Raw genomic sequence first — 26,451 nt, forward strand, 5'->3', positions numbered from 1 at the left:
AGAAAATAGCCTTAACAGAGTCTATCCTGTCACACCTACTGCATATTTGAAACTCCAATGAAGGCATAAACACCCACTCAGTAGATCTACATCTTTTTGCAACATAAATAAAACATGTTGGAGGGATAAATATGTATCATAGAGAATACCACTTCTTTGGAATCATCGTCATCTCCAAATAAAGCAATAAATATGTATCATAGAGAATACCACTTCGTTGGAATCATCGTCATCTCCAAATAAAGCAATAAATATGTATCATAGAGAATACCACTTCTTTGGAATTATCGTCGTCTCCAAATAAAGCAATAAATATGCATCATAGAAAATACCACTTCTTTGGAATCGTCGTCTCCAAATAAAGCAATAAATATGTATCATAGAGAATACCACTTCTTTGGAATCGTCGTCTCCAAATAAAGCAATAAATATGTATCATAGAGAATACCACTTCGTTGGAATCATCGTCATCTCCAAATAAAGCAATAAATATGTATCATAGAGAATACCACTTCGTTGGAATCATCGTCATCTCCAAATAAAGCAATAAATATGTATCATAGAGAATACCACTTCTTTGGAATCATCGTCGTCTCCAAATAAAGCAATAAATATGTATCATAGAGAATACCACTTCTTTGGAATCATCGTCTCCAAATAAAGCAATAAATATGTATCATAGAGAATACCACTTCTTTGGAATCATCATCGTCTCCAAATAAAGCAATATAGTTCTGTTGTACTATTTAAACATAATCTAGATGAATGGGTGGGTAAACATAAATTCACCCCTGGTTTAGCACATCCTTGTCCGTTATGGATATGGACAACATGTAAATCTTCTAATCACATCCGGATTATTTGTACTTAAAATTTAAGTGCTAGAAATATCTTGGGAATTTATGGCTAAGCTTCTAAAGATTCTCATGGATTAAAAGCCCAGGAAGTACCTATGAACCTATGAAATGCCTTCAGCTCCAATGCAATGGAGAAGTAAATTCTCTTGACACACCTTTCCACAATGCTAGACCCCTTGCCAAGAGGCAAGTTGAGAAAATGCTGCAGTTTCTAGGACCTATGTCAGACTAAAGATGTCACAAAGGCATCAGCACTTGGATGCATAGTGAACTGGTCAGGCCTTCAGAAAGCAGCTTATAAAGGATGTTGGATTTTTTTGAGGGCTGACAGGGCAGAGTCAGGAGTCCCCAGATTTCTCCCTAAAAAGTTGCTCCAAAGGTGGATAACCCAAAGATCCTCAAGTGTCTTCCACAGAAACTCAGCCAAAAGCTTCTAAGGGAGAAAACAGGTTATCCAGGACCAGCTTAATCTGCGCCTCATAAGCTTTAAAGCATCTTTGAAAATGGGGACATCCCACAGGACTATGATTATTTCTGAAGCAGTGAACCTCAGACCCTCTGAATTCTCACAGAACTACTAGTACAGCAAGGGAGTACCATGGACCAGAAAGCCTTCAAGCATGAGAACATGCAAGGGTGAGCATGTAATAGACCAGTTCCTGGTATCAAATGATCAAGAATCTGTGCTGGATTATTAGCCAAAGGAAGCATAAGTGGAGGAAAAGCTTGTATTGGATTTAGTATGAACTTCAGATGAAATGTCAGGTAGTGAGCTCCAGCACCAATGATTCAACATCTCACCAGCTATCATATATTTACTTGATGCCTATGTTTTGAGAAGGTGGTCTGAAACAGGAAAACAAGATGAAACGTTTGTGATCAATACTTGCATATGAAGGACCCCCTAGTCTCAAGTATCAACCATAAATGACAAAATGAATCAGACATAACACCTATGGGTGCCAGCCAATCTTCCTTAAAAAGAACAGTGCAAATACTGTGGGATGCACCTTCCACCATGGTGGAAGCTAAAGGCGTGCCTTCCTTAATCCCATCTTCCTCAATCAAGTACTAGTTAGGGCTCAGTCCCTTGCTAGCTGAAGGAGAGTTTGCAACTTGGAGGATCTAGGGGCTTGATAAATGATGAATGTGCCTCAAGAAGGTTCAAGCCTGGACCTTCCCAAAAAGTGTTAGTTCTTGCTGCTGTGCCCTAACTTATGATGACCAAGGAGTTGAAAAAGACCCACTTGCAAGTCTCCATGCACAAACCTCTCAAACACTGTCATATGCAAGCAGGTCATCAATTTTCCAGCCTTCAGTGTTAAGTAGCTGGGCTGTAACTGTGGCACTTGTGACAGCTATCAACAGCACATTCCTTCCCAAAACAGTATAAACTAGGGATCTCAAACACATGGCCCGCGGGCCGCATGCGGACCGCAAAGTAGTTTTCCATGGCCCGCGATCACTTAGTAGGGCTCCGGTTGTGTGCAGTTTTTTTTTCATGGCCCGCGATCACTTAGTAGGGCTCCAGTTGTGTGAAGGTTTTTTTTTTTTTTTTCCCATACGTCTCCTCTGTACATCCTGTATAGATTATATCACCATACGTGCCTAACAGAGTGGAGATGTGATTGGAGGGTTGCAGTCAGGTGTTTTTTCCTCCTCCCAATGGCATCTCCTTCTCAAATTAGGCACATTTGTTCAATTCAATTATGTGAATTAAAATATATTTCCAAGGAGTGGAACTAGCTTTTGGGTGTCATTGTGTCGGATCATCTCCTTCCAGCAGACTGACCCTGAAATTGGGAGAGGAGTGTGGGAATTGTGAACTAAGGAAAAAAATTAAAGAAGCCTGTACTATAATTCTCTGATGAGAAAGAAGCACATCTCCAGATCTATTTAAAGTAGTGAGGTAAGATGTTGTAGCGATTGTAGTTCTCTTCGGATCTTTGTTAAAATATAGAGAACTTGCTTGCAGCACAGGGCACCAAACGCGGCTGCAAGCAGATTCTCTGTACTTTAATAAAGATAGGGTGATTTTCGTTCCTCTTTTCTTGATTGTAAGACTAAGTTATTAAAAACTGCATCAGGGTCCAAACACGTTTTAATTCTCAGAGGGTAAAAGCCATAGAAGTGGTGGTGTACAATCTTGGTTTCATTTCTATAGTTAAGAAAATCTCTGGAATGTAACCATTACAATTTATATCCAGGGATTAATCATTTTGCACATTTGCCACACATTAAAAGAGGTAGTCTTCCTCACTTTGGAGATGGAGGGTTGAAAGTTATGGTTGCAGTGTAAATTTTTATATGCTGCCCTTGGAGAATACTGTATGTTTATTTGACTTTGTTGTACTCTGTACTAATGAAAAGGGAGCAGTGGGGAAATGTTTCATTTTGGTGCTTGTGCATACTTGGCAAACTGCTGATGTGATCACTGGGCAAAATAAAATGGGTCATTTCGGTGCTTGTACATACTTAGACAAGCTGAGTCATAAGCTATTGCTTACCTAGAAGACTGCCGGTACAGAGAACCCTACATAACTCCTATCCCCTTGTACCACCCAGGATTCACAAATGTGTGACTGATGAACTTGTTTATTGACATTTGATTACCAGGAATGTCTGACTTGGTAGTTGCCGGTTATCTCTGCAGTCTGCACTAGCTGCTGGATATCTTTGTTCCTGGTGGTTTATGCAGCTGTCTTGGGGAACTCGGGATAGTGTGGGTTGATTATGCAAAGATCATTCTGTGTATGTGTGCATGTATGTGAGCCTAACTAAAGTTTGTACTAATTCAAAATTAGACAACATTTGAAGGTTATTTTGTGGCAGGAATGGAAAACAGTGAGAGAGAGAATACTTATTTATAATATGTGGTCATCATCTGTTACTAAGGAAGTGCTTGTTTCAGCGCTAGAAAATTTGGAAACCACTATAATTTTCTTTGTATTTTTATTTATTGCAGACTAATATTATAAGTGAGTATTAGTGATGTTGTCATCCAAGAAACGAAAGATTGTAGATGAAAAGCGTGTTTTCCAAGAGAAGTGGGAAAAATTATATTTTTTCACGGAGTTGAATAGTCAAATCAAATGCCTAATCTTCTATAAATCGGTTTTCATTCCAAAGGAATACAATGTACGGAGACATTATGAAACTATGCATGGTAACGAATATGATGTGATTACATGCAAAATGAGGGAATAGAAAGTTAAACAACTAAAATCAGCCTTTGGCAAGCAGCGAAACATCTTCACAAACCTTAACAAAATGAATGAAGATTCAGTACAAGCAAGCTTTATCAGTGAAATGATTGTGAAATTGTCCCATCCATTCACTGAAGGCCAGTTCATTAAAAACTGCTTCATAAAAGCAAGTGAAATTCTTTGCTCAGACAAGAAGAAATTGTTTGTAGGTATAAGTTTCTCTGCAAATACAGAGGGCAGCAGAATTACTGAATTGGCCAGCAATGTACACCAGCAGCTACTTGCAGCGGCAAACAGTTTGAAGCTTTTTCAATTGCCCTTGATGAGAGCACTGGCATAACAGATACCACATACTGCGCTGTCTTCATTCGAGGTGTGGACAGGAACTTGAATGTTACGGAAGAATTACTAGACCTGTTACCATTGAAAGGCACAACCACGGGGTGTGATGTATTTGGCGAACTTGAAAAATGTCTAGAAAAGTCAGAATTGCTATGGGATAAGCCTGTTTCAGTAGCAACTGATGGTGCACCCTCAATGTTTTCTGAAAAAGTTGGTGTTGTTGGGTTACTGAAAGCAAAGCGCAACAGTGTTGGTGTCACTCACACCTTCATTGCAATTCACTGCATTTTGCACCAGGAAGCATTGTGTGGAAAAAGTCTCCAAATGAAGGAAGTCATGGATGTTGTTGTTAGGGTGACTAACTTTATACATGCTAGAAGTCTAAATCACCGCCAGTTTAATGACTTTCTGTCTAACCTTGATACCGAATATGGAGAATTACTTTATCATACTGAAGTCAGATGGCTAAGTAGGGGAAATGTGCTGAAACGATTCTTTGCACTTCGACAGGAAATAAATGAAATTCCTCAGCTAGCTGATCCATTTTTCATATCTAACCTTGCTTTTCTGATGGATATCACACAACATCTTAATGAACTCAACCTCAAGCTCCAGGGCACAAAACAGACAATAACACGGATGTATGACAGTGTCAAGGCTTTCAGATGTAAACTTTCCCTGTGGGCAAAACAGCTGATTGATGGTAACCTACCTCATTTCACTGCCTTACAGCCACTTGGAATAGTCAAAAAACAGTTCTTGAAAGAATATTCAGACACAGTCAGCAAATTACGAACAGAATTTGACCATCAGTTTCGGGATTTCGAGGCACTAGAACCCCTCTTTGCCATCTTTACAACGCCATTCTCCATATATGTTGACACTGTCTCTGAAGAATTCCAGATGGAGTTGTTGGAACTTCAGTGCGATAGTGTTCTGAAGCAGAAGTTCATAGATGCTGGTGTTGCAGACTTTTATAAGTATACGAGCTGAGATAAGTTTCCAAAGCTTTTCTCCATGGCTGATAGAATCCTTGCGATTTGTGAACAGTTTTTTTCATCTATGAAGCTCAACAAATCTGTTTTCTGGTCAAGGATGACAGATGAACACTTAACAGCTACCTTGCAAGTGGCTGCATCACGTGACATAAAGCCTAATGTTGACGTCCTGGTCTCTGCAAAACTTTGTCAGTTAAGTAGTCAAAATGAAGAAATGCAATAATTTTCATAGACAACAAATTTTCTGTCATAGATTTAGGTGCAATTACTAGAATATTTGAAACTAAAACAATAGAATAGTATTGGTTTGTTGCTTCAAACCAAATATTTTTGTAACTTTTTTGCTAATTAAAAAAAAAATAAAATTATATAGTTTGTGGATGATTTGGACTTGCGGCCCCCCCCCAAAAAAAAATCCTTGGGGTTATTTACGGTCCTCATGCTCCCTTGACTTTGAGGCCCCTGGTATAAACAATCCTGATGTGGGAACTGGACAATAATTTTATGATATACAAATACAGTTATTTACTAATAATAGCAGCAGAAAAGAAATGACAGCACTCTGAAGAAGTAAATAACTATGTATATGTACTTGGCATGTGCATCATTACAGAGGTTTCCACAGGATTATGTTTTGCTATTATTATTTGGAGCTTTTCTCCCTGAGCCTCTGCTAAAAAATGGCACCTGTGCCCAGCCGGACTTTCCTAGTAAACAAATGTAAATAAATAAATACTACAAAATGCTGAATTATAAAGAAAATATATCCAGCCAAGGCTATGTCAAATAGAATCCTTTATATTAGCATTTTGCTTACCCAACAAAAATGACTGAAGGGACTGCTAGTAAAAAGGCCTTTTAACTAAAACAAAAACATTCATGAAAGAAATGAAAAGCAATAAAACAAAAGGGAGTGCTGACCACGAAGTCCAAGTTCTAAATAAATTTGAAAAGCAAAACATATTTAATAAACTGTGAGTTGGTGAAAAACACCCCTGCTAAGTGCTTTCATTTGACACAACAGACTGCATCAGAGCATAGGTGCATCAAAAACCAAACAGTCTTTTAGATTTAAACAACCTAATCAAATACAAACTCCATAAAACGAGATTAATAAATTAAAAATTTGATACATTAGTTACATTAACCATAAATAACTGGTTAAATAAAATACACGTATGACCAAAACCACATCACAAAAACCTACAATACAAATGTTAAAATACTAAAACCATAACACAGTTGAGCAGCCAAGCTGTCACAAAAGAAATGAAGCTGAGTAACTAAGAGCAAAACTATGGTGAGAACTACAGTAGGTAAACATCATCATTACTTACACTGAAGTTTTGCACAAATGAGCAATAGTATGTACAATGTATAAGACTACTGCTGGCCTTCTCAGGGAAGCAAGATGGCAAAAGAAAAAAAATGGCTGAACCAGTTATGCTTTGATTGTGACCCCCAATTGCTGTAGTCTATTATCACAGTGATCCTTCCTGAAGTAAGACTAAGGAATCTTAAAAGGACACTGCTATCGCTATTACCACAGTGACCCTCCTGGAAGTAAAACCAAAATATCTTATGAGACACTTGATTCTTGTGAAAGACCAAAGATGGCTGCCTATGCATAAAGGTCTACAACACAGATATCTTACAAAAGATAATGTGATGGCCACCAAGAAAAACATCTGCCAAGAGACGAACGTCAGAGCTGTTGAACTGGTTAGTTAAGTGAAAGCCAGTCAAAAAGTTCCAGTCTCAAAGATGAGCATGTTTCTTCAGTAGTGAAAGAACCATTACCTCTTTAAAGAGCTGCTTAATAAGACTGTTCTAGGCTGCAGTACTGCTCCACATGAGATCATGATATACAAACATAGCATAGACATGCATCCTGACAGTTGAATAAATAAAAGGCAACTCAAACCAATGACTTAGATAGATCAGAACCACTTACAGCAAACTGACTGGTGCCATATAGGGCCCTTCCTGGCGAGATGAAGAAGCTCTACCAATTCACAAAGTACCCTTGATAAATGTAAGGTTTTCTAGCAGACATAATCACCTCTAATATTTCCCTAGGAAGTCAAAGTGGAAGCACATGCTCTACAGAAATAGTCAAGCCCTGAGATGATGTTGGTTGTTATTCAAAACAAGGAGTATTTCCTTCAACTGTAGTGGAATAGGTTCCTTTAGTACCAGGGAGCATATGGCCTGAACAGTACTATTCTTGGCCAATGATGAATATTGATAGGATATATAGTATCAACAGGAAAGGTGTTCAAGAAACTTCTCTGCAAATGAATGAAGACTACCATTCTCTCATGTGGCAAACAGGGTTAATATCAACAGTGCCACATTCCCAGAAGAGCATGATCAAACAAGTCTTCTTTATTCTCATCTCTTGTATAGACAGCTGCAACTTCAAATACTGGAGTCAGCCAATATGTTCATTTTCCCCAGGATGTCAACAGTGGTAAGAGAGAGGCAGGCTTGGATCCTTACCCCAGTCACGGAACAACATTTCCAATTATTTGCAAAAGGTATACATATGTGCTGTTCTATTTGTTCCCTTACACTCATTGGTTTTGCTGTCTAACAATAAGGGGGTGGAGCTCTGGTTTTGGTCTCACTTCTCTTTCAAGAGCTAAGATATCAAAAAACATCACTGTCAGATCACGCTGGTTTAAAATGAACTCCCTTTCCTGAACACTGTATCATCCCAGAACAAGGAAAAAATGCAAGTGAGCTACCCAACACTCCAATGAAGTATTTGTCATCATACACTCCAGTGAGTTTGACAGAAAGGGGAAACCCCATGATGAGATTGATGGGAATCATCCACCACTCTACAGTCTGGTACTATGGGTCTAATTCTAACAGCAACTCTAGGAAGGTATGATGACTTTCCAGCTACTAGTAACTCATTGACCATTTCAGAACCCTCATCTGCTAGCATACACATGGGTCTGTGAAGACAGCAAGTGTCATGAGGCCCAGGCAGTGCAGGATGATTCACATTTGCTCGATCAACTACAACCTCACCTGATCCTCTATGCAAGCAGAAATGAATGACACTGCAGAGTAACAGAGTCTTTCAGGTAAGTGATGCAGATGAATCAAGGCCAGAATGTGACCTTAATGATCTGAGATCAACTAATAACCTGTACAACTGAGACACCATTGGAGGAGAGAACTGAATGATCAATTCTAGGTCACCTACCATGGGGGGAAAAAGGCAGTCCAGCCTGCTGCAATGCTGATACCTTGTGGGGCAAAGGGTACATAATATGCAAAATACAGGATAGTGACATGCACTTAGCTCTGCTAAGACACATCCATATGATAGCTTTCATGTACTGTGTATTGGAATGTACATGCTCAAAGAGTAAGGTATAGCAGGCCCTCATATCTGTAAACTTCAGCAACAGGAAAAACTTCTCATGACTGCAGACTAACCCCAACGATGGTGACAAATGAGTATGGTCATGGCAATGAGTAGATGGTCAACAGGTACAAATGCAACTCTGCCACAATAAGTGCAATCCACTCAGCTTTACTGTTACTCACAGGAACTGCAAACACTAGTGGACTCAAATAAGGGGAGCTGCCAGGGACACCCTTGGCTGGACAACCCAACCAAGTGTCTCCTTCTACTGCAAGGCCTCTACCACAGTGACTGGCACCATGACAAACACTCTGGGAACAAAGAAGAAACTAAACAGCCACTTGCAGTGGTTGCCATCTTGATGAAAAAATGTAGGGACAGGGCTGAAACTAAACAGTAATGCTTTGTACTGAAGGTAATCCTCCACCAGAGTGAGCCAAAGCAGCCTACTATGCAGACTCCAGACATTGTTTCTGCAAAAGGCATGCATCATGTCAGCAATACCAACCCAACTGCCATGATTTCCCTAAAGAGTTACCATCCAAAATATGAATATGACATACAGGATATCCTCAATGAGGCTGTTGAGATAAAAAATATTGGACACAAGCCCCCCCACTGCTTTTCTCTAAAGGATGAACATGCTCTATGACTCCTACCTGAGAAGAGTTTGGGTCTGTCTCTCAAACTATGTGTAGAACACCTGGTACCTTAGTAAAATATTTGTATCACATCTATACCCTCTTTCCCATCTTTCAAAATCACTCTGAAAGACTTCCTAGCTAAACTCTAGCTTTGTTCTTGCTCAAAACTAGGATAAACTATATCCCTAAATGTGAACAAGTACCCTTACATTCCGTATACCTCCATACTCTCCCTTATTTACTTACTTCCTTACTGCTATTTATTTATTTATTTAACATTTGTTGATCAGGAAAGTCTGACTAGGACAGAGCCTATTTTCAGTGGAGGCCCGGGGAGAAATGCTCCAGATGCATGTCTTTGGAATTTGGAAGGAAACTGGAGTACCCGGAGGAAACAGACACGAATGCAGGGAGGACATGCAGACTCTGCACAGAAGGCACCTCAGCCAAGAACTGAACTGCAGAACCTCTTGTTGTGAGGTGACAACGTTAACTGCTGCACGACTGTGGCTCCCTCATCATGGCGTCCCTACTATCTATTTCTCTTCCCTAACTTTCTCTCTAAATATACCATAAGCCTGCTTTTTCTCTCACTTCATATTGCAATTCCTATTTGTATCATACTAACTTACCTTTAATTTTTCTACAAACTAAAATTTCTCTAAATATTAAATGACTGTCATATACCTTGTATCGATTTTTAACCAATGCTATTATATTATGTCAAATTTGTTATAATTATTTAAACTGCAGATGTTTTTGTTTTATTTTTGAAGACTGTAAAATTATTGTTCTTAAAATGTTTTTTAATAATTTGGAGCTTACTCCCAGGCCTCCTCTGAAAATGGGCTTCTACCCAGTCAGACTTTCCTGGTAATCAAATGTCAATACATAAATAAATAGGGAGACTAATAGTTCTGAAATGCTGTCATCTGAGACTATGTCTAGAATGCACCAATCTAAAGTAATGGCTCTCTAGGCTGGGGAAAATTTACAGAACCAGTGTCCTTTAGGGTACTAACATAAATTATTAGCAGTACCATTACTGAACTCAAACAAACAAAAAAAAATGGAATTCAACCATACCATGAGTATTTGACACACAATTTAACAACTACGTTTAGCACGTTCATCTTAAACTGCTAGAAGGCTGCATTAAAACATGGAAAAACTCTTGAATGCAACACATTTAAAATACTACTATTGTGACATCACACGTCGCCTGCTGTATCTAAATCAATGAAAGTATTTCATTTATTTAAATATAAATGCTAAAAATATATACTAAAAATGTGTGTGTGTGTGTATATATATATATATATATATATATATATATATATATATATATATATGTATGCATATGTATGTATACGTAAATATTATAGCAACATTTTTCCTAATATCCGAAACTAAGATAGGAAGGTATAACTTTGATAGTTTATATACAAAAAGAATTCTCTTCATTTCGTGCAACATTTCCATTTGTACACTAGAGGGAGTATGTGTACCAATAAAATGTAATAGATATAGGCAGATTTTTTAACATTATAGTATGTAGAGTATGATTTTTTATATGGATGAACGATTTATAGGGTTTTATGTTTTTGTAAATGAATGTAGTTTGCTTGGTTGTTAGTAAAGTGAAGGGTTGGTCTAGTTTCCAAATTCATGAGTTATTAAAAAGTTTTTTAAGGTTTGTTTTAAGTATGATTAGTATATGTTTATTAGATAATTAATTATAAATTGGTGTTTTAATTTGTTAATTGATATCAATTGGATGTATATATAAGGCAGGTTAAAAGGTTTGAATTGTATTGCATCTGAAAAAGTGTCGGAAACGAAAACGCAGGTGTGGAGACATAGCGTTTGTGCCTTGGAGTGTATTGGATTTCGTCTTGTTCCAGCCGTTTGTGGTAATAAAAGATTCTTTTTACCAGCAAGGACTTGTTGCCTTCCTCCTCTAGTGCTTTTGTTACTAATATCCGAAACTAAAAACAAAAAAATCCAAAAATTCTATGCATATACACACAAAAATGTAAATGTCAATAAACACACCTACCCATAACATATATATATATATATATATATATATATATATATATATATATATATATATATATATATATATATATATACACATATATATATATTGAACATATATAACAATTTTAATTTACTATATATATATATATATATATATATATATATATATATATATATATATATATATATATATACACACATGACTATACTTCACATGTACTATGTATATTATATGTGTTACGGGTTATGTGCAGTCATATTTACATTTTTATATTTATATGCACAGAATTTTTTGATTTTTATTGTTCTTAGTTTTGGATATTAGGAAAGTCATGGTGCAATGGTTTTGTGTGTGTGTGTGTGTGTGTGTATGCATTTAGTATAAACATTTTTAGCATGCATTTTTAAATCAACAAAAATGTTACTTGATTTAGATACAAGTGACTTTGTGATGTCACGACAAAAGTATTTTAAAATATGTTACTTTTGAGTGTTTTTTCCAAGTTCTGACGAAGTCTTACAACAGTTTAATATGAAAGCAGTAAACTTATTATTATTAATTTGTGTGTCAAACACTCCTAGCATGGCTGAATTCCATTTTTTGAGTCCTATGGGGCAGTCAGAACTGCACTGTTGGTGCTAGTGAAATCAACTTCCAGAGAGATACTGTGGGTACAGCCAAGAGAATCAATACTTCAAAATACTTTGGGCCCCTCGTCATTCTAAGTGGAAGATGATTCATCTTGAGACAATAGGCACATTGCAAAAAACCCTCTGTGGTGGTCAATACCCATTTCCTCTTTTGAAGGTCTTCAGCCATGTCTTGGGAAGCCTGCCCAAACAGGACATCACTGAAGACAGGGGCACCTAGAATGGCCTGCAGCTCACACTTAAAAGTTGAGAGCTAGAGCCATGTCATCCAGTGCAGCCATACATCTATGACTGCTTGTCCAGACTGCAGCATAAACCTAGTGAAAATTAGCACTATGAATCTACTAATCTGCTTCCTACTATTCTCTTCTCTGTTAAGTACTCTTGCCCCTCGCAACCCCCTTAATTCCTCATCTTGTCTTTATCCACCTTACTAATCAATTTTCCTCTTCATAAGCATCTCACTCCTGTATATACCTCTGTAATCATTACTTCCATTCATAAGCATGTCACTCCATCTGGACTCTCTTCTCCCTCTTTACTAATCTCTAACTTTTACCTCTTACTTTATGAGTACAGTGTTGACTACCAAATTAACTTATCAATGGTAAAACACTGTATTGTACATAGTACCTGCAACCATGCACTGGAACATTTTGTTAAATTACATATGACTATCTGATGTAAATGTATATGCAATGTCTATACATGCTTACACCATGTTAAATGCTACAGTACATCTGATACTGTATTATAAATTCACATGCAACACTTTCACATGTTTGTACCATGTTCAGTGCTACTGTATATTCTGTTACTGTACTGCAAAATTCTTCTTCCCAGGCCTTCACTGAAAAGGGGTTCTCATGTCCAGTCAGACTATCCCAGTTAACATAAGCAAAATAAATAAATAAATAAATAAATAAAATAAATATGAAAACTTGTTGTTGTTATAAGTATCTTTTCTAAAGACTCCTTGACTCCAGAATTATGAACTCAGCCAAGCCTCTCTAAAGCCTGGTCCACAAGGGAGAAACGTTACTGGAAAAGAGTAGCCAGATATTTACGGGATACAATGAATAAAGTGGTAATGGAGAACACAAGTCTTCCAATCCTATCCAACACTCTGAGCTCTTTGAGCTCCTTACCCAGCAGTAAGATAGAAAAGTATTATTGTTTCTGGCACCTATGTTAGACTGAAGAAATCATAAAGGAATCTGCCCTGGTATGCTTTGCAGGGATGTAATTCCACCTCATCACAGGACTACCTCCTTGGGAGTAGAAAACGTTGAATTTGGATACTTCCAGAGAAAATAAATGTCATCTGGGAAAGTTCCATGACAGAGATGATCCATAGCTATTCATTCTTCTACCAAGAAAATGATTTAACCATTTTTTTATGTAAAGACAGAGGGGAAAAATAAAACAGTCAACTGCATTACCTTAGAATCATTCCACAGACATAATCATGAGGAAAAGAAGGTCTCGGTTTAGAAGAATTTCTAGGACAAAAAACAGAGACTTTGGACTCTCAAGAAATACTTTCCAGGCTGAGAATAAGGAAAAACAAACAGTCCTCTCTGCATCAAGTACAGGAGTCAGCTCACTGTACATTCCAGATGGTCAGCAAATGTCAGGTAGGCACTATCAGTCTATACAGAGTATCAACATCTAGAGTACTGCAAGTCAGAAACAATATTTAGTCAAACTAGGTCTTAACACAGGTGACAAACTATACTCCCTCAAGGTATGGTCCAAAAATCACAAAAAAAGATTTCATTAGATGTTGAACATAACTCATTATGTCCAACATTTAAGCCATCGTTGTGGACTCAAATACTGCATGAAAACCTGAAGGTTGTTCCACTACCCTAGCCAGCAAGCCTTCCTTGACTAGGAGAGGACCAGAACAGCAGACTTGCCAAACCTGAGTTTAATCACCAAGCCTTTGCTAGGACACTTACTCAGTGTGGCTTAGGCTGGGTGTAGTTCAGCTCTAAAATGTTCCACTGTGGACGTCATCACTGAATCCCAGTGATACATTCTCCAAGATGGCTGCTTTGGGTTCATCTCTCCTGCTCCTTTTGTAAACAAACGGTATGAACTTTATCTTCTGGCAGTCAAGGGAGAGCTGGTGGTATGCAAGCAGTGGAGGTTGACTCTAGGATGGATCCTGACAGATTAGGCTTTGATTAACACATGGCCTCTTGATTCCCATCCATCTCTCATCTGTCTGATACAGAACCAGAATAAAATGAAGGACTCTACATATCAGCCTATGGGCTAGTCACCATCTTGTTGGCACTGAATAAAGACCTCAAGCTCCTCTCACATCCTTGTTCTGGTGGTTCTATTAATGTCCAGGTATGTGTGACAGTTTTGACATTGTTCACCTCTCCAAGGCAGTATATTCAGTGCTGGTGTACAGGTCTTGGTTTTTGATCTGATGACTGCAGGGAGATTTACAAGTCTGTGAGATATTAGGCAACACATGTATAACTTTGTCATGATGTATATTATGATCAATATCAGAACTCTACAGGTGGCAGAAAAGAATTGGGGACTTGAGTAGGTAAGCAGGCCCTCCTAGTCGGTTATGACAAGTGCCAGCAGAAGGCGCATGCACCCCTGAGTGTAAAAGCTGCAGACATTTCTAAATTGTACTGAGCTGGGATATCAAAAAGAAATCTCAACAGCTACCAACTTCAGAAGGCCTCTGAAGTCAGATTTCCTGGTTTCTTTCCTTAAAAATAGCATAAAGCTGCCATGTTCAGAGGATCACAGTTTCAAACAGCAAGTCATTTTCATATACAGCATATCATAATTCAGAACAATATGATGCAAACAGTGCAAATGTTTACAAAAATGTAAAGCTAGAATACTTCAATACCTCTAAGGAGTCCTGGAATATGATGGCTTGCATTCTCTTTCCTCAGCAGCAGTAGTAGACAGCAGGACGGCAGCTCAGTGGCTGTATCATTACCAACAATATCGGTGTGCAATGCAGAAGAACAGGCTGGTGGTGAGCCATAAACAGGTATCTGTATCAAACAATAACAGCTGATTATACTATCTGAGCTTCTGGAACATCATGTCATCATATTAGCAAGGTAATTTACATATACTGCATTCAAGTGTTTGTCTTTCCATCTCATTCAGTGTTTGTATGCTGGCTCTATTAAATTCTGTTCAGGTCAACCATCCTATTCCTGATCAGTGTGATGATCTTTTGCAGTGAATGCTAAAACAATCTGTTTAATGACACTATTATTCTTCCTCCATCAAGCTGACAGTGTCCAGACATTTAGGTTTATTGAACATGCTTCCCTTCCTCACTTTATCCCTAAATGTAAGGTTCTATATTTTGCTCTGCACTTCTGGGTTAAGATCAGAACAAATACAAGGTAAGCCACAGACTACTGCATTAGGAGATATTGAGCTAAGGGCATTCTAACATAAAATCAGACCACATGGGGTAAATTACACCAGAAAGTATGTATAAGGCTACCTTATTTATTACCTTTTTCAGTGATTAAAAATATTCAATGGGTTCCACTTTATGCAATGCACCCCTTTTAAAATAATATGCTGAAAATCATCTTTAACACTTCCACTGATTCCGCCCTGCTAAACAAACCCTTCAAGTACTACAAAATGATTCTACCAGATTCTGCAAAGTTCACCATTTGTTACATCATTTAAGTTAACCTTCTTCAGTTTGTCCAAAGTATTAGCTCCATGGATGCTTTAATACAATTTTTTACTTTACTCGGCAGAAAATTCCTTACTATAAGCAGTTCTGAGTCTGTGTGTGTGTGTGTGTGTTTGTATATAAATGGATAATTGCAGGGAGATGGGACTGTTCCTTAATGGTCTACTGGAGGTATATCCCCTCAAGTTCTATGATTCAGGCATAATGCTATGATTTTTGCCCTTAAATTTTAATGTAGGCATTTCTAGATTTACTGATTTTCCTCATTATGTCAGACCTATACAACGGTCCAATTATAATTAAATAAGGAAATGAAGCCTGTACTAACACTTATCAGTAACTGTATGGAGTTAGTACATGAGGATCTTCAATTCTGAAAAATAAGATGTTTCTCGTTTTTGATCCTCTGCTGTTTTTTTTTTTTTTTTAAGTCAATACGATTTTTACACCTCAGATGCTGAGAGGCATGACTGAATGATTTCTTCATTCTTCATATGCAGTAAATTAGTGAATATTTTGACTGCACATTTTTAGATATGATGACTACATGTACTGGCACTACTACAGACCTACTATTTCTCAATTTTGGGAATGTGTGGACACCTTCATTGATCAGATTCCCATCACTTTACATTATTTTGGACTGATGTCAGGAAGAGGAAATAAACCTATGACACCCTTATTTATCCTCCATCAAGCTGACAGTGTCTAGATGTTTAGGTTTATGGAACATTCTCCTAAAAATCTAGAAATGACTACTTCACCTCCCTGTATATTCTTTCCCACACCTTTCTACCAACTGGTACATGACCATTTGAATGTCTCTGTTGATTCTCTCTCCACCACCCTTTCTGGCAGTCCATTCCATGGGGGTACAACCTCTCTATGAATCAACTTGTTATAACTGCCTCATGTACACAGACAACCCTCTCCTCCTCCCACATAACACAAATACTTGCGAGAGATGCAGCTATTTAGCCAAACTGGAGGCTGAGCTCTCTCAACTCAGGACTGGCAAGACCAGACAGGAGGAGAAGGCAACTACACACACCACAAAACCAGCCTCACATAATGCTACCACACCACTGAATCAAACACATAAACACACAAAGACATACTCGGAGGCTCTGAGTAAAAATTTACCTAAACAGCAGAGGCCTCCAAAGCAGACACCCAAACAACTGCTACCTCAAGACACCCCACAAGCAACACATAAACCACAAAAGCAGTATGCAAAGCAGTCACAGCCCTTAAAGCCAAATACAACACCAAACATACTTGTCATAGGTGACTCCATAGTCAGACACACTGACGTCCCACTCACCAGGCTGAACAAGGAGAGGGTCACAGTAAGCTGTCTATCGGGCGCTAGAATCCGCCACATAACACAAGCACTCGGGTCACTCCACGGCAAGTACAAATATGACACAGTCATTGTCCATGCTGGTGTGAACGACCTGAGACGTACCTCCCTGGACTACATGAAAAGAGACATAGAGGAGCTCTCTGATTATGTAGCCCAGGCAGGTATGACCCTAACCCTGAGCAGTATCCTTCCTTCACCAAGAATGATGCCACAATATAGAGACAAGATGATCAGCTTTAACAATTGGCTTAATGTCTGGTGTCATTCAAAGGGGATCCAGTGTCTGTCTGCCTGGGATGACATGCTTGACAAGCCACGCTGCTTCGCAAGGGACGGCTTGCACCTGTCACCCCTGGCATTCTGGATATTGGCTAAGGCTCTTGCCACCCCTATAGTGCCTTTTTTAGGCAAGGCTCAAATTCTAAACCTACCACCCTAGAAAACAAAAATGGGAAGAAACTGAGGGTAATGCTGCTCAATGCCAGAAGTCTAAATCTCAAAATGCACTCGAGGCCCTTCTCAGTATGGAGAACATCGATGTCTGTGCTGTAACTGAAACCTGGTTCAAGGCTCCTGAGAGCACCCCGGCACTATTAGGTTTTACCTCATATCATGCATTCGCCCCAAAACCCGGACCACACCACAAAAGGAGGGGGTGTATCCATATTCATAAAGGATACCCACACCTTCAGGTTGGTGGCAACGCACGAAGCTTCGGAAACCATCCAGGTGCAACTAACCATAGGCAAAACTGCTCTACAAATTGTAGCATGCTACAGGCCACCCTCTCAAACTCAGGAACACCACACAGCCTTCCTGAAGACACTGGAGGGTATAAATGTATCTCCAAACACCATCATATTGGGTGACTTCAACTACCCGAATATAGACTGGGAACATTACTCAAGCCCTAACTTTCTAGCCCAACGGTTCCTGGAGTTCATAAATTCAAATGCCATGGAACAGCTAGTCACTGTTCCCACGAGAGGAGAAAATATACTAGATCTCATTACCACAAACATGGGGACAAAATGCTCCACACCGGAAGTATATCCCTCATTGGTGAGATCTGATCATAAACTAATCTCACTGGAAATCCACATCCCGCCCCCACCCCAAACAAAAAAGACCACAGTGAAGAACTTCTCTAAAGCAAACTTCACACTACTCAAGACTGGTGTGGTATCCCTTCAAGGCCCCTGAGACAGTGGAAACCACAACCCAAGCTGCGGAAGCCCTTACAAATGCCTTCTATGAACACCTCCAGGACTGCATGGATCAGGCAATCCCAAATAAAACCAAGACTCTTTCCACAAAGGGCAAACGTCCAGTCTGGTGGACCCCAGCCATTAACAAACTTTACAATAAGAGGAGAAAGCTATTAAATGATAGAACAAAATCCATAAAAGGAAGTCACCCTGATCATTATTAGTAAAAAATACGAGCACTCATAAAATCAACTAAGGCCAATTTTGAGAGAAAAATTGCCATGGATTCAAAGGACAATCATAAGGCCTTTTTCAGCTATGTTAGGAACCTGGGTGGAAACTCCCAGATATGCTCAGAATTAGTCCAAAATGATACAAAAATCACTGAACCCACAGACATTGCCAACATACTGGCAGACAGGTTCAGTGCAAACTTCACCCCTCTCCCCTAAAGGAGAGATAACTATCCCAGCGAGTGTAGCCTCCCAGACATCTCAAATGCGCAGGTGAAAGCTGCTCTCTCTAAAGCTAAAAACACAGCATCAATGGGACCGGATGGTGTCCCCGGCTGTGAGCTACACGAGCTAAATGAGGAATTAAACCCGCACATAATGCAGCTGTTTAATCTCAGCCTTACCACAGGATACGTGCCCAAGGAGTGGCGTACGGCAACTGTGGTCCCACTCCACAAAGGTGGTGCCTCTACGGACCCTGGTAATTACCGCCCCATAAGCTTAACAAGTCTAGTCTGCAAAGCTATGGAGAGGATCATAATGGAGCTCATAAACAAAGATATAGGGGACTTGCAGACACTGGACCTGACCCAGTTTGGCTTCGTCAAGGGAAGATCATGCCTTTTGAACTTGGTCAACTTCTTCGAAACAGTCACCAAGGCCATTGATGAGGGAAAGGCAGTCCATACAGCCTACCTTGACCTTGCAAAGGCTTTCAACACAATACCCCACTCGGGTATTGTAAAAAAACTTACCAGCTTAAATGTAAACCCATATGTCACAAGATGGGTTGCAAACTGGCTTAAGGACAGAACCCACAGGGTTAGAGTTGCTGGCGCTATGTCAGACTCCAAGCCGGTCACAAGTGGTGTCCCACAGGGCTCGGTCCTTGGCCCCCTATTGTTCGGCATCTACTTCTCAGAAGTACAGGCCAACATGGGGGGTCTTTGGCTGTCAAAGTTTGCAGGCGGCTGCAAACTGGGCCTCATAGTGACAAGTGCATCGGACACGGATATCCTTCAGAAGGGACTCACGGAAACAGATAGCTGGTGCCAGAGCCATGGCCTGAAGTTAAATGCCAAAACATGTATAGTCATACCCTTCGGGAAAAACAAGGTAACCCCAAGCTACCATATAGGTGGCAATCCACTAAGCACAGAAGAGGTTATCAGGGACCTGGGGACCCAGGTTGACAGTGGCCTTTCTTTTGACACTCATGTTGCTAAAGTGGTTAGAAAGACCTTCTACATTGCCCACCTGATCATGAAGGGATTCACATCCAGATCTAGTGAGGTCATTGTTCACCTGTACTCTTCACTTATCAGACCAATGATCGAGTACAATGCCCCATTCGGGATGTATCTCGCCCGACATCTGCAGCAATTGGAGAGACCCCAAAAGTTTCTCACCAAAAGGATAAAGGGACTCCAAAATCTGTCATATGCTGCCAGATTGAAGAAACTCCAGCTCTATTCAGTCGCATACCGTCTGCTCAGAGGTGACGTGCCTGACATACAAGGCCATGTCCAACCCGGAATTAATGGACATGCTCCACCTCAAAAATCCAAATCCACCAAAACCACTAGAGCAAGCGACTTAAACCTTAGCACGGATATAAATAGGACGTGCTGGAGGGATAGATTTATCACTCAGAGACTCCCTATGCTGTGGAATAGAGTCCCGGTCCATGTGAGGCAGAGCACCTCGCTGGCTCTGTTCAAGAGAAATCTTGACCTGTGGATGGGAGATCGTAGGTTTACCCCGGGAATCATCTCTGTGTCACTGCTGGACAGAGGCACAACAAACTAATGGGTACAGTATTTTTTCATATAAGGGGTGGCGTAAGCCACAAAAATTCGGGCTAGGCTTATAAATGCCTTGGGGCAGATAGCCTAGTATAAACCTATGAACCTATGAACAGCTTCAGGGATCATGGAAGTAGTTAATCCCCACGATCTAATGACTGTGTCTCCTCCTTTCCCCATGTCCTTATTGTTCAGGATGACTTAGGATCATAAGATCACAGGATATACAAGCAACTGAGTCTTCGACCATTTCTGACTTGCCAGTAACCACTCCTAGACTGTACATCCTCGCTCAAGTAGGGCTAGGTCAGTCAAACCCATTGTGAAATTTTGAGTACCCATCCAATCATCTGGGTTCCCTTTGAAGGAAAATAATACATAACACTGCTTAATTAGCAGTGGAATCTGTTCCAAAGATAAGGGCGACACTTCATGATCAACCTACTGCTCCATCATGTTTTATTTATCTGCTTGTGAAGATTTAGATCCCTGGTTCTGGTATTAGTGGGGTCATTTGATTTGTAGAGAAACAAGAGATTTATGACTACTAGATCTCTCATAGCATGAAAGGTACAGCATAGATCATCCCTAAGATACTGAATAAAGGAACAGTACTTTTAGCCTTTCCTGGTAAATATAGTTTTTAGACCAGTGGTTTTCTTGGTCAGGAATCTTTGGGGTCTTTCTTCCCATCTCTCTGACATCATATTGTTCATCACTATGCCTGTAGTCTCTTCTTTTCTCAAATGAGAACTGTAGCTACTCTAGTCATTTTTCATATTACTTCCCCTGCATCCCACTGACCTTTCTGGTGACCTTCTGGATTTCTTCTCCTTTCCCTGTATCGGCTCAAGAATGGCACATAGTATTCAAGGTGTGTTCTGGCCATGGCCTTGCTGTGGAAACATAACCCATGTGCTTCTGGATTCTACTCCCAGAGAATATACCACAAGCATTCTGTCTGCTGCTGCACTGCTCTCACTGATGATAGTGACATTACATCCCCCAGATTATTTTCTTACAGTGCTGCCATCAGTTCCTTTGTCCCCTATCAATACTTCAATCTAATGTGGCCTAAGTGAAGCACTATGCATTTGTCTGTAATCAGCCTCAACTACAAAGTTTCTGTGTACATGATCAGCCTTTCAGAGTCTCCCCTAGAGTCTACCCTCAAATTTCCACTGTGGCACCTATCTTTCAGTCATCAGCAAAGAGGATGATCGTTCTGTTTTCTGTTTCTTTAGATATTACTCAGACAAACGCATTAAAGATAATGAACACAGAATTGACTCTTTTTGCATTCTACTAGTCACTTTCACAGCTCCTGATATAATCCCTCTGGCCACAACACTGTATTCTGCCATTCAATTTGCATCAATCCAGTTCTTCAATCTTGGTCTTACTCCTTCCCCTCCAGTCTTCATGTCAGCATCGCGTGTGGAAGTTAATCAAAATCCTTCCTGATGACCACGTTGACCACGTCTACTGGTATTCCCTGTCAGTTTCATCTGTAACCCAACAGTATAATCAGATCAGGTTTGACTGAAAGCTCCTTCTGGTCATGAATCCATAATGATTGCTGCACTGGACGTAATTGTCTTCTTAAAATGCTACCAGTCTTTCTTTAAGGATTCTGTCCATGACTCACTGCCACTGTTTTTAACCCAAAAGATTTCTAGCTCTCAGATTTTTCTTGCTCCCCATTAGACAAAAACTCTGCATGCTGGCCTTCAGTACTCTGGTTGTTAATAGGGGATTGCCAACAAAGATGACAGATTTCTGAAGATTCCCATCTGGTCCTTCTATTTCATCTTCCCTAAGGGCAGTCAATTCATGCTCCACCACTTCTCTCTCTCTCTCTCTCTCTCTATGCTGCTGCCTGTCAGGTGTTCTCCCCATTGACCTCTGTGTTCCTCCCTCCCTTTCTCCCAGCATGGAACCTTTGACCTGATTTCCTTTATAAAGATGGAAGCAAAGCATTCACTAAGTACATATGCTTTTTTAGGATCATAGGAAGTTACTAGGCTATTGGCCCTGAGGCCCTTTTAAGACTAGCCAAGAGTTTAGCCCATGCATAGACAAATCAGCACCCAGTGCCCCTATCCAGCAGGGACATGGGTGGAATCCCAGGGATGTATTTTTTTCTATTTCCCATCCAGTTATCCAGATTGCGCTTAAAAACGGGTAAAGAGGTACTCTGCTTGACGTGGACAGGGAGTCTCTGGGACACAAATCTGTCCTATCAGCAAGTCCTACTGATGTCACAGACCAGGCTGAGGCCGTGTATCCAGGTTACTCGAGTGCAGCTTGACTTGCGGATATGCAGCAGTTCCATCAAGGCGGGGTCCGAGATCACCTTTTATGCCAGACAGAGGTCACCTCTGAGGAGCCTGTATGAAACTGAGTAGAGGCATAGGGCCTGTGTATGGTACATTTTTGAGGCCCTGGATTCTCCTGGAGAGTAACCTCCGTGGTCTCTACAGCTGCTGCATGTGCTTTGTGAGGTACATGCCGAATGGGGCATTGTACTCAATAATGGGCCTTATAAGGGAAGAATACAGGGATGTTATGACCTCCTTTTCCCCGGATGAGATACCCTTACTTATGAGGGGGGCCATGTAGAAAGCTTTCCGTACAATGGAAGCAACATTGTGGACAAAAGTCAGGCTGCTATCAGTCTGGGTGCCCAAATCCCTCATGACTGACTGCGTGCTTAGAACGTTATTAATGTGATAATTTGAGGGGAAATTTCTCTCCCCAAAGGGGATGATGATGCATTTTTTTGTATTCAGCTTGAGGCCATGTTTCTGGCACCAGTCATTTGCTTGGATGAGACCCTCTTGGAGGATATCCACTTCACTAGGGGAACTGATGACAGCTCCCAACTTGCAGTCATCTGTAGACTTGGTCAGCCATAGCCCACTGGTTTTGGCCTGTACCTCAGAAAAGTATATCCCAAATAACAGAGGCCTCAAGACCGAACCCTGGGGTATGCCACTCGATACGGGACTACTGCTTGAGATGAATTCCCCTATTTTGACTAGGTGGGTTCTATCAGTGAGCCAGTTGGCTACCTATTTCGTAACATACGGATTGATGCCTAGTTGAGAGAGCTGATTGATGCCTAGTTGAGAGAGTTGATCTATTATGCCCGAGTGGGGAATAGTGTCAAAGGCTTTGGCCAGGTCAAGGTAGGCAGTGTGCACAGTCTTCCCCTCATCCATGGCTTTGTTGACTGTCTCAAAAAAGCTGACCAAATTTAATAGACATGACCTCCCCTTGACGAAGCCAAACTGTGTGGGATCGAGTGTTTGGAGGTTGCCAATGTCCTTGTTTATGAAGTCCATGATAATATGTTCCATATCACTGCAGATCAGTCTAGTTAGGCTTATGGGTCTATAATTTCCCAGATCAGTGGATGCTTCACCTTTGTATAAAGGGATGACAGTAGCTGTCCTCCACTCAGCTGGGACAAAACTGGTACTCGTGCTTTGGTTGAATAGGGTGCTTAATGGTGCTGCAAGATCCTACCTGAATTCATGTAGGACGCAGCCTGGGATGTTATCAGGTCCCATGGAGGCTGCATTTTTTGCCTTTGAGAGAGCAGTGATGACCTGATCCCTAGATGTAAGGGGAAGGGAGCAGGTACTAGGAATCTCCTGATTTACTGATGGGGGGAACAGAGGGGCGAATGTTTAGCTGAATCTGTCAGCCAGCAAGTTTGTTATATCTACAGCATTTGTATATGTGGTGTCCTTGACCATCAGTTCTGAACAGATCTGGGTGCTACCTTTGAGATTACGGACATATGTGAAGAAGCCCTTATGACTGTCTGTAGTAGATGTGGGCAATTTGGATTTGAAATTTGCTTTGGAAGATTTCACTAGTGCTCTTATTAGCTTGTTTAGGCTAAGGAGAGATTGTTTCCAATTGAGCATCTGCTCCTTCTTGGTCCTGGTCAGCAATTTCTCCAGTCCTCCATGAGTGACCTGTCTTGGCTTAGCCTGTTCCTCCCGTTTTCTTTTCTGATTATATATTAAAAAAAAATCTCTCTCTCTCTTTATATATATATATATATATATATATAGAGAGAGAGAGAGAGATTAGGGTCTATATTATATATTCGAAGCTTCAAAATTTCGAACCTCATATGTTCGACAACATATGAGCAAAACTTGAAACATCGAATATATAATAAAAAAGTTAAAAAAAAAAATCACCTTAACACTCTGAGCAAGGGGGCAAGCCCCCCTGCACCCCCCCACACACCCCCTGCTTAAATATACCAACTCCGAGACCGCACTTCAGTGCAGAAAAGGGAAATTTTTCCATTCAGCTCATACGGAGTGGTTGCTTTCACCTTCAAACTTTTCAAAGTTCGATCATATGGTGTCGACCATATGACATTCGAACTTTGAAACATAAGGCAATTTAATAGGGACCCATGTATAATATATATATATATATATATATATATATATATATATATATATATATATATATATATATATATTAAAGACCTTGTTTTCCTTCTTGATTCATTATGCCAGCTCCTCTTTAACTTTCATCTTTGCTCCCCACATCACCTCTGTTCATAGGTTCATAGGTTCATAGGTTCATACTAGGCTATCTGCCCGAGGGCATTTACAAGCCTAGCCCATCGTTTTGTGGCTTAGGCCACCCCTTTAGTATGGGGAACTATACCCATTATTTTTCTGTGCCTCTGTCGAGCAGTGACACTGAGGTAATCCCTGGGGTATATCTGCGATCTCCCATCCATTGGTCAAGATTTCTCTTGAACAAGGCCAGCGAGGTGCTCTGCCTCACATGTACCGGGATTTTGTTCCACAGCATAGGGAGTCTTTGGGTGATGAATCTATCCCTCCAGCACGTCCTATTAATAGCCGTGTCAAGGTTTAAGTCTCCGCCCTTGTGGCTCTGATGGATCTAGATTTTTGAGGTGAAGCATATTCATCAAATCTGGGTTTGACATGGCCTTGTATGTTAGGCAAAGGTCACCTCTGAGCAAGCGGTGGCGACTGAATAGAGCTGGAGTTCTTTCAGTCGGGCAGCATAGGACAGATTTTGAGACCCTTTATCCTTTTGGTGAGGAACTTTTGTGGCCTCTCCAGCTGCTGCAAGTGTCGGGTCAGATACATTCCGAATGGGGCATTGTACTCAATCATTGGTCTGATGAGTGATGAGTAAAGGGAGACTATGACCTCCCTTGATCTAGATGAGAATCCCTTCATGATAAGGTGGGCAATGTAGAAGGTCTTCCTAACTACTTTAGCTACATGGGTGTCGAATGACAGACTACTATCAACCTGGGTCCCCAGGTCCCTGATAACTTCTTCTGTGCTCAGTGGATTGCCACCTATTTGGTAGCTAGGGGTAACCTTGTTTTTCCCGAAGGGTATGACTATGCATTTTTTGGCATTTAACTTTAGGCCGTGGCTCTGGCACCAGTTATCCGTTTCTGTGAGACCCTTCTGAAGGATATCTGTCTCAGATGTGTTTTCTACTATGGCACCCAGTTTGCAGTCATCTGCAAACTTTGTCAGCCATAACCCTCCTGTGTTTGCTTGTACTTCGGAAAAGTAGATGCCAAACAAGAGTGGGCCCAGGACTGAGCCCTGTGGGACACCACTTGTGACAGGCTTTGAGTCTGACATGGCGCCAGCAGCTCTGACCCTGTGGGTTCTGTCACTCAGCCAGTTTGCAACCCATCTTGTGATGTATGGGTTGACATTTAAGCTGATGAGTTTTTCAATGATACCCGAATGGGGTATTGTATCGAAGGCCTTAGCCAGATCGAGGTAGGCTGTATGGACTGCCTTTCCCTCATCAATGGCTTTGGTGACTGTTTGAAAAAGTCAACCAAGTTTAAAAGGCATGATCTGCCTTTGACAAAGCCAAACTGGGTTGGATCCAAAGTCTGCAAATTCCCTATGTCTTTATTTATGAGGTCCATTATGATCCTCTCCATGGCTTTGCAGAT

General features: G+C 40.5%; 1 protein-coding gene across 1 annotated transcript in view; it reads right to left on the reverse strand.

The window, feature by feature from the left end:
• LOC122816492 (dynein axonemal assembly factor 8-like) overlaps nucleotides 1–26,451 on the reverse strand; it is a 3,534,829-nt gene that overhangs the window by 1,404,409 nt on the left and 2,103,969 nt on the right. Inside the window, exon 18 of the mRNA XM_044089323.1 lies at nucleotides 15,017–15,167. Coding sequence (XP_043945258.1) covers nucleotides 15,017–15,167 — 151 coding nt within the window. The remainder of the gene's footprint in view (nucleotides 1–15,016; nucleotides 15,168–26,451) is intronic.

Source organism: Protopterus annectens, chromosome 12.part0 (assembly GCF_019279795.1).
Source record: "Protopterus annectens isolate FY-2018-M chromosome 12.part0, PAN1.0, whole genome shotgun sequence".
In the NCBI taxonomy this organism is placed as follows: Eukaryota; Metazoa; Chordata; order Ceratodontiformes; family Protopteridae; genus Protopterus; species Protopterus annectens.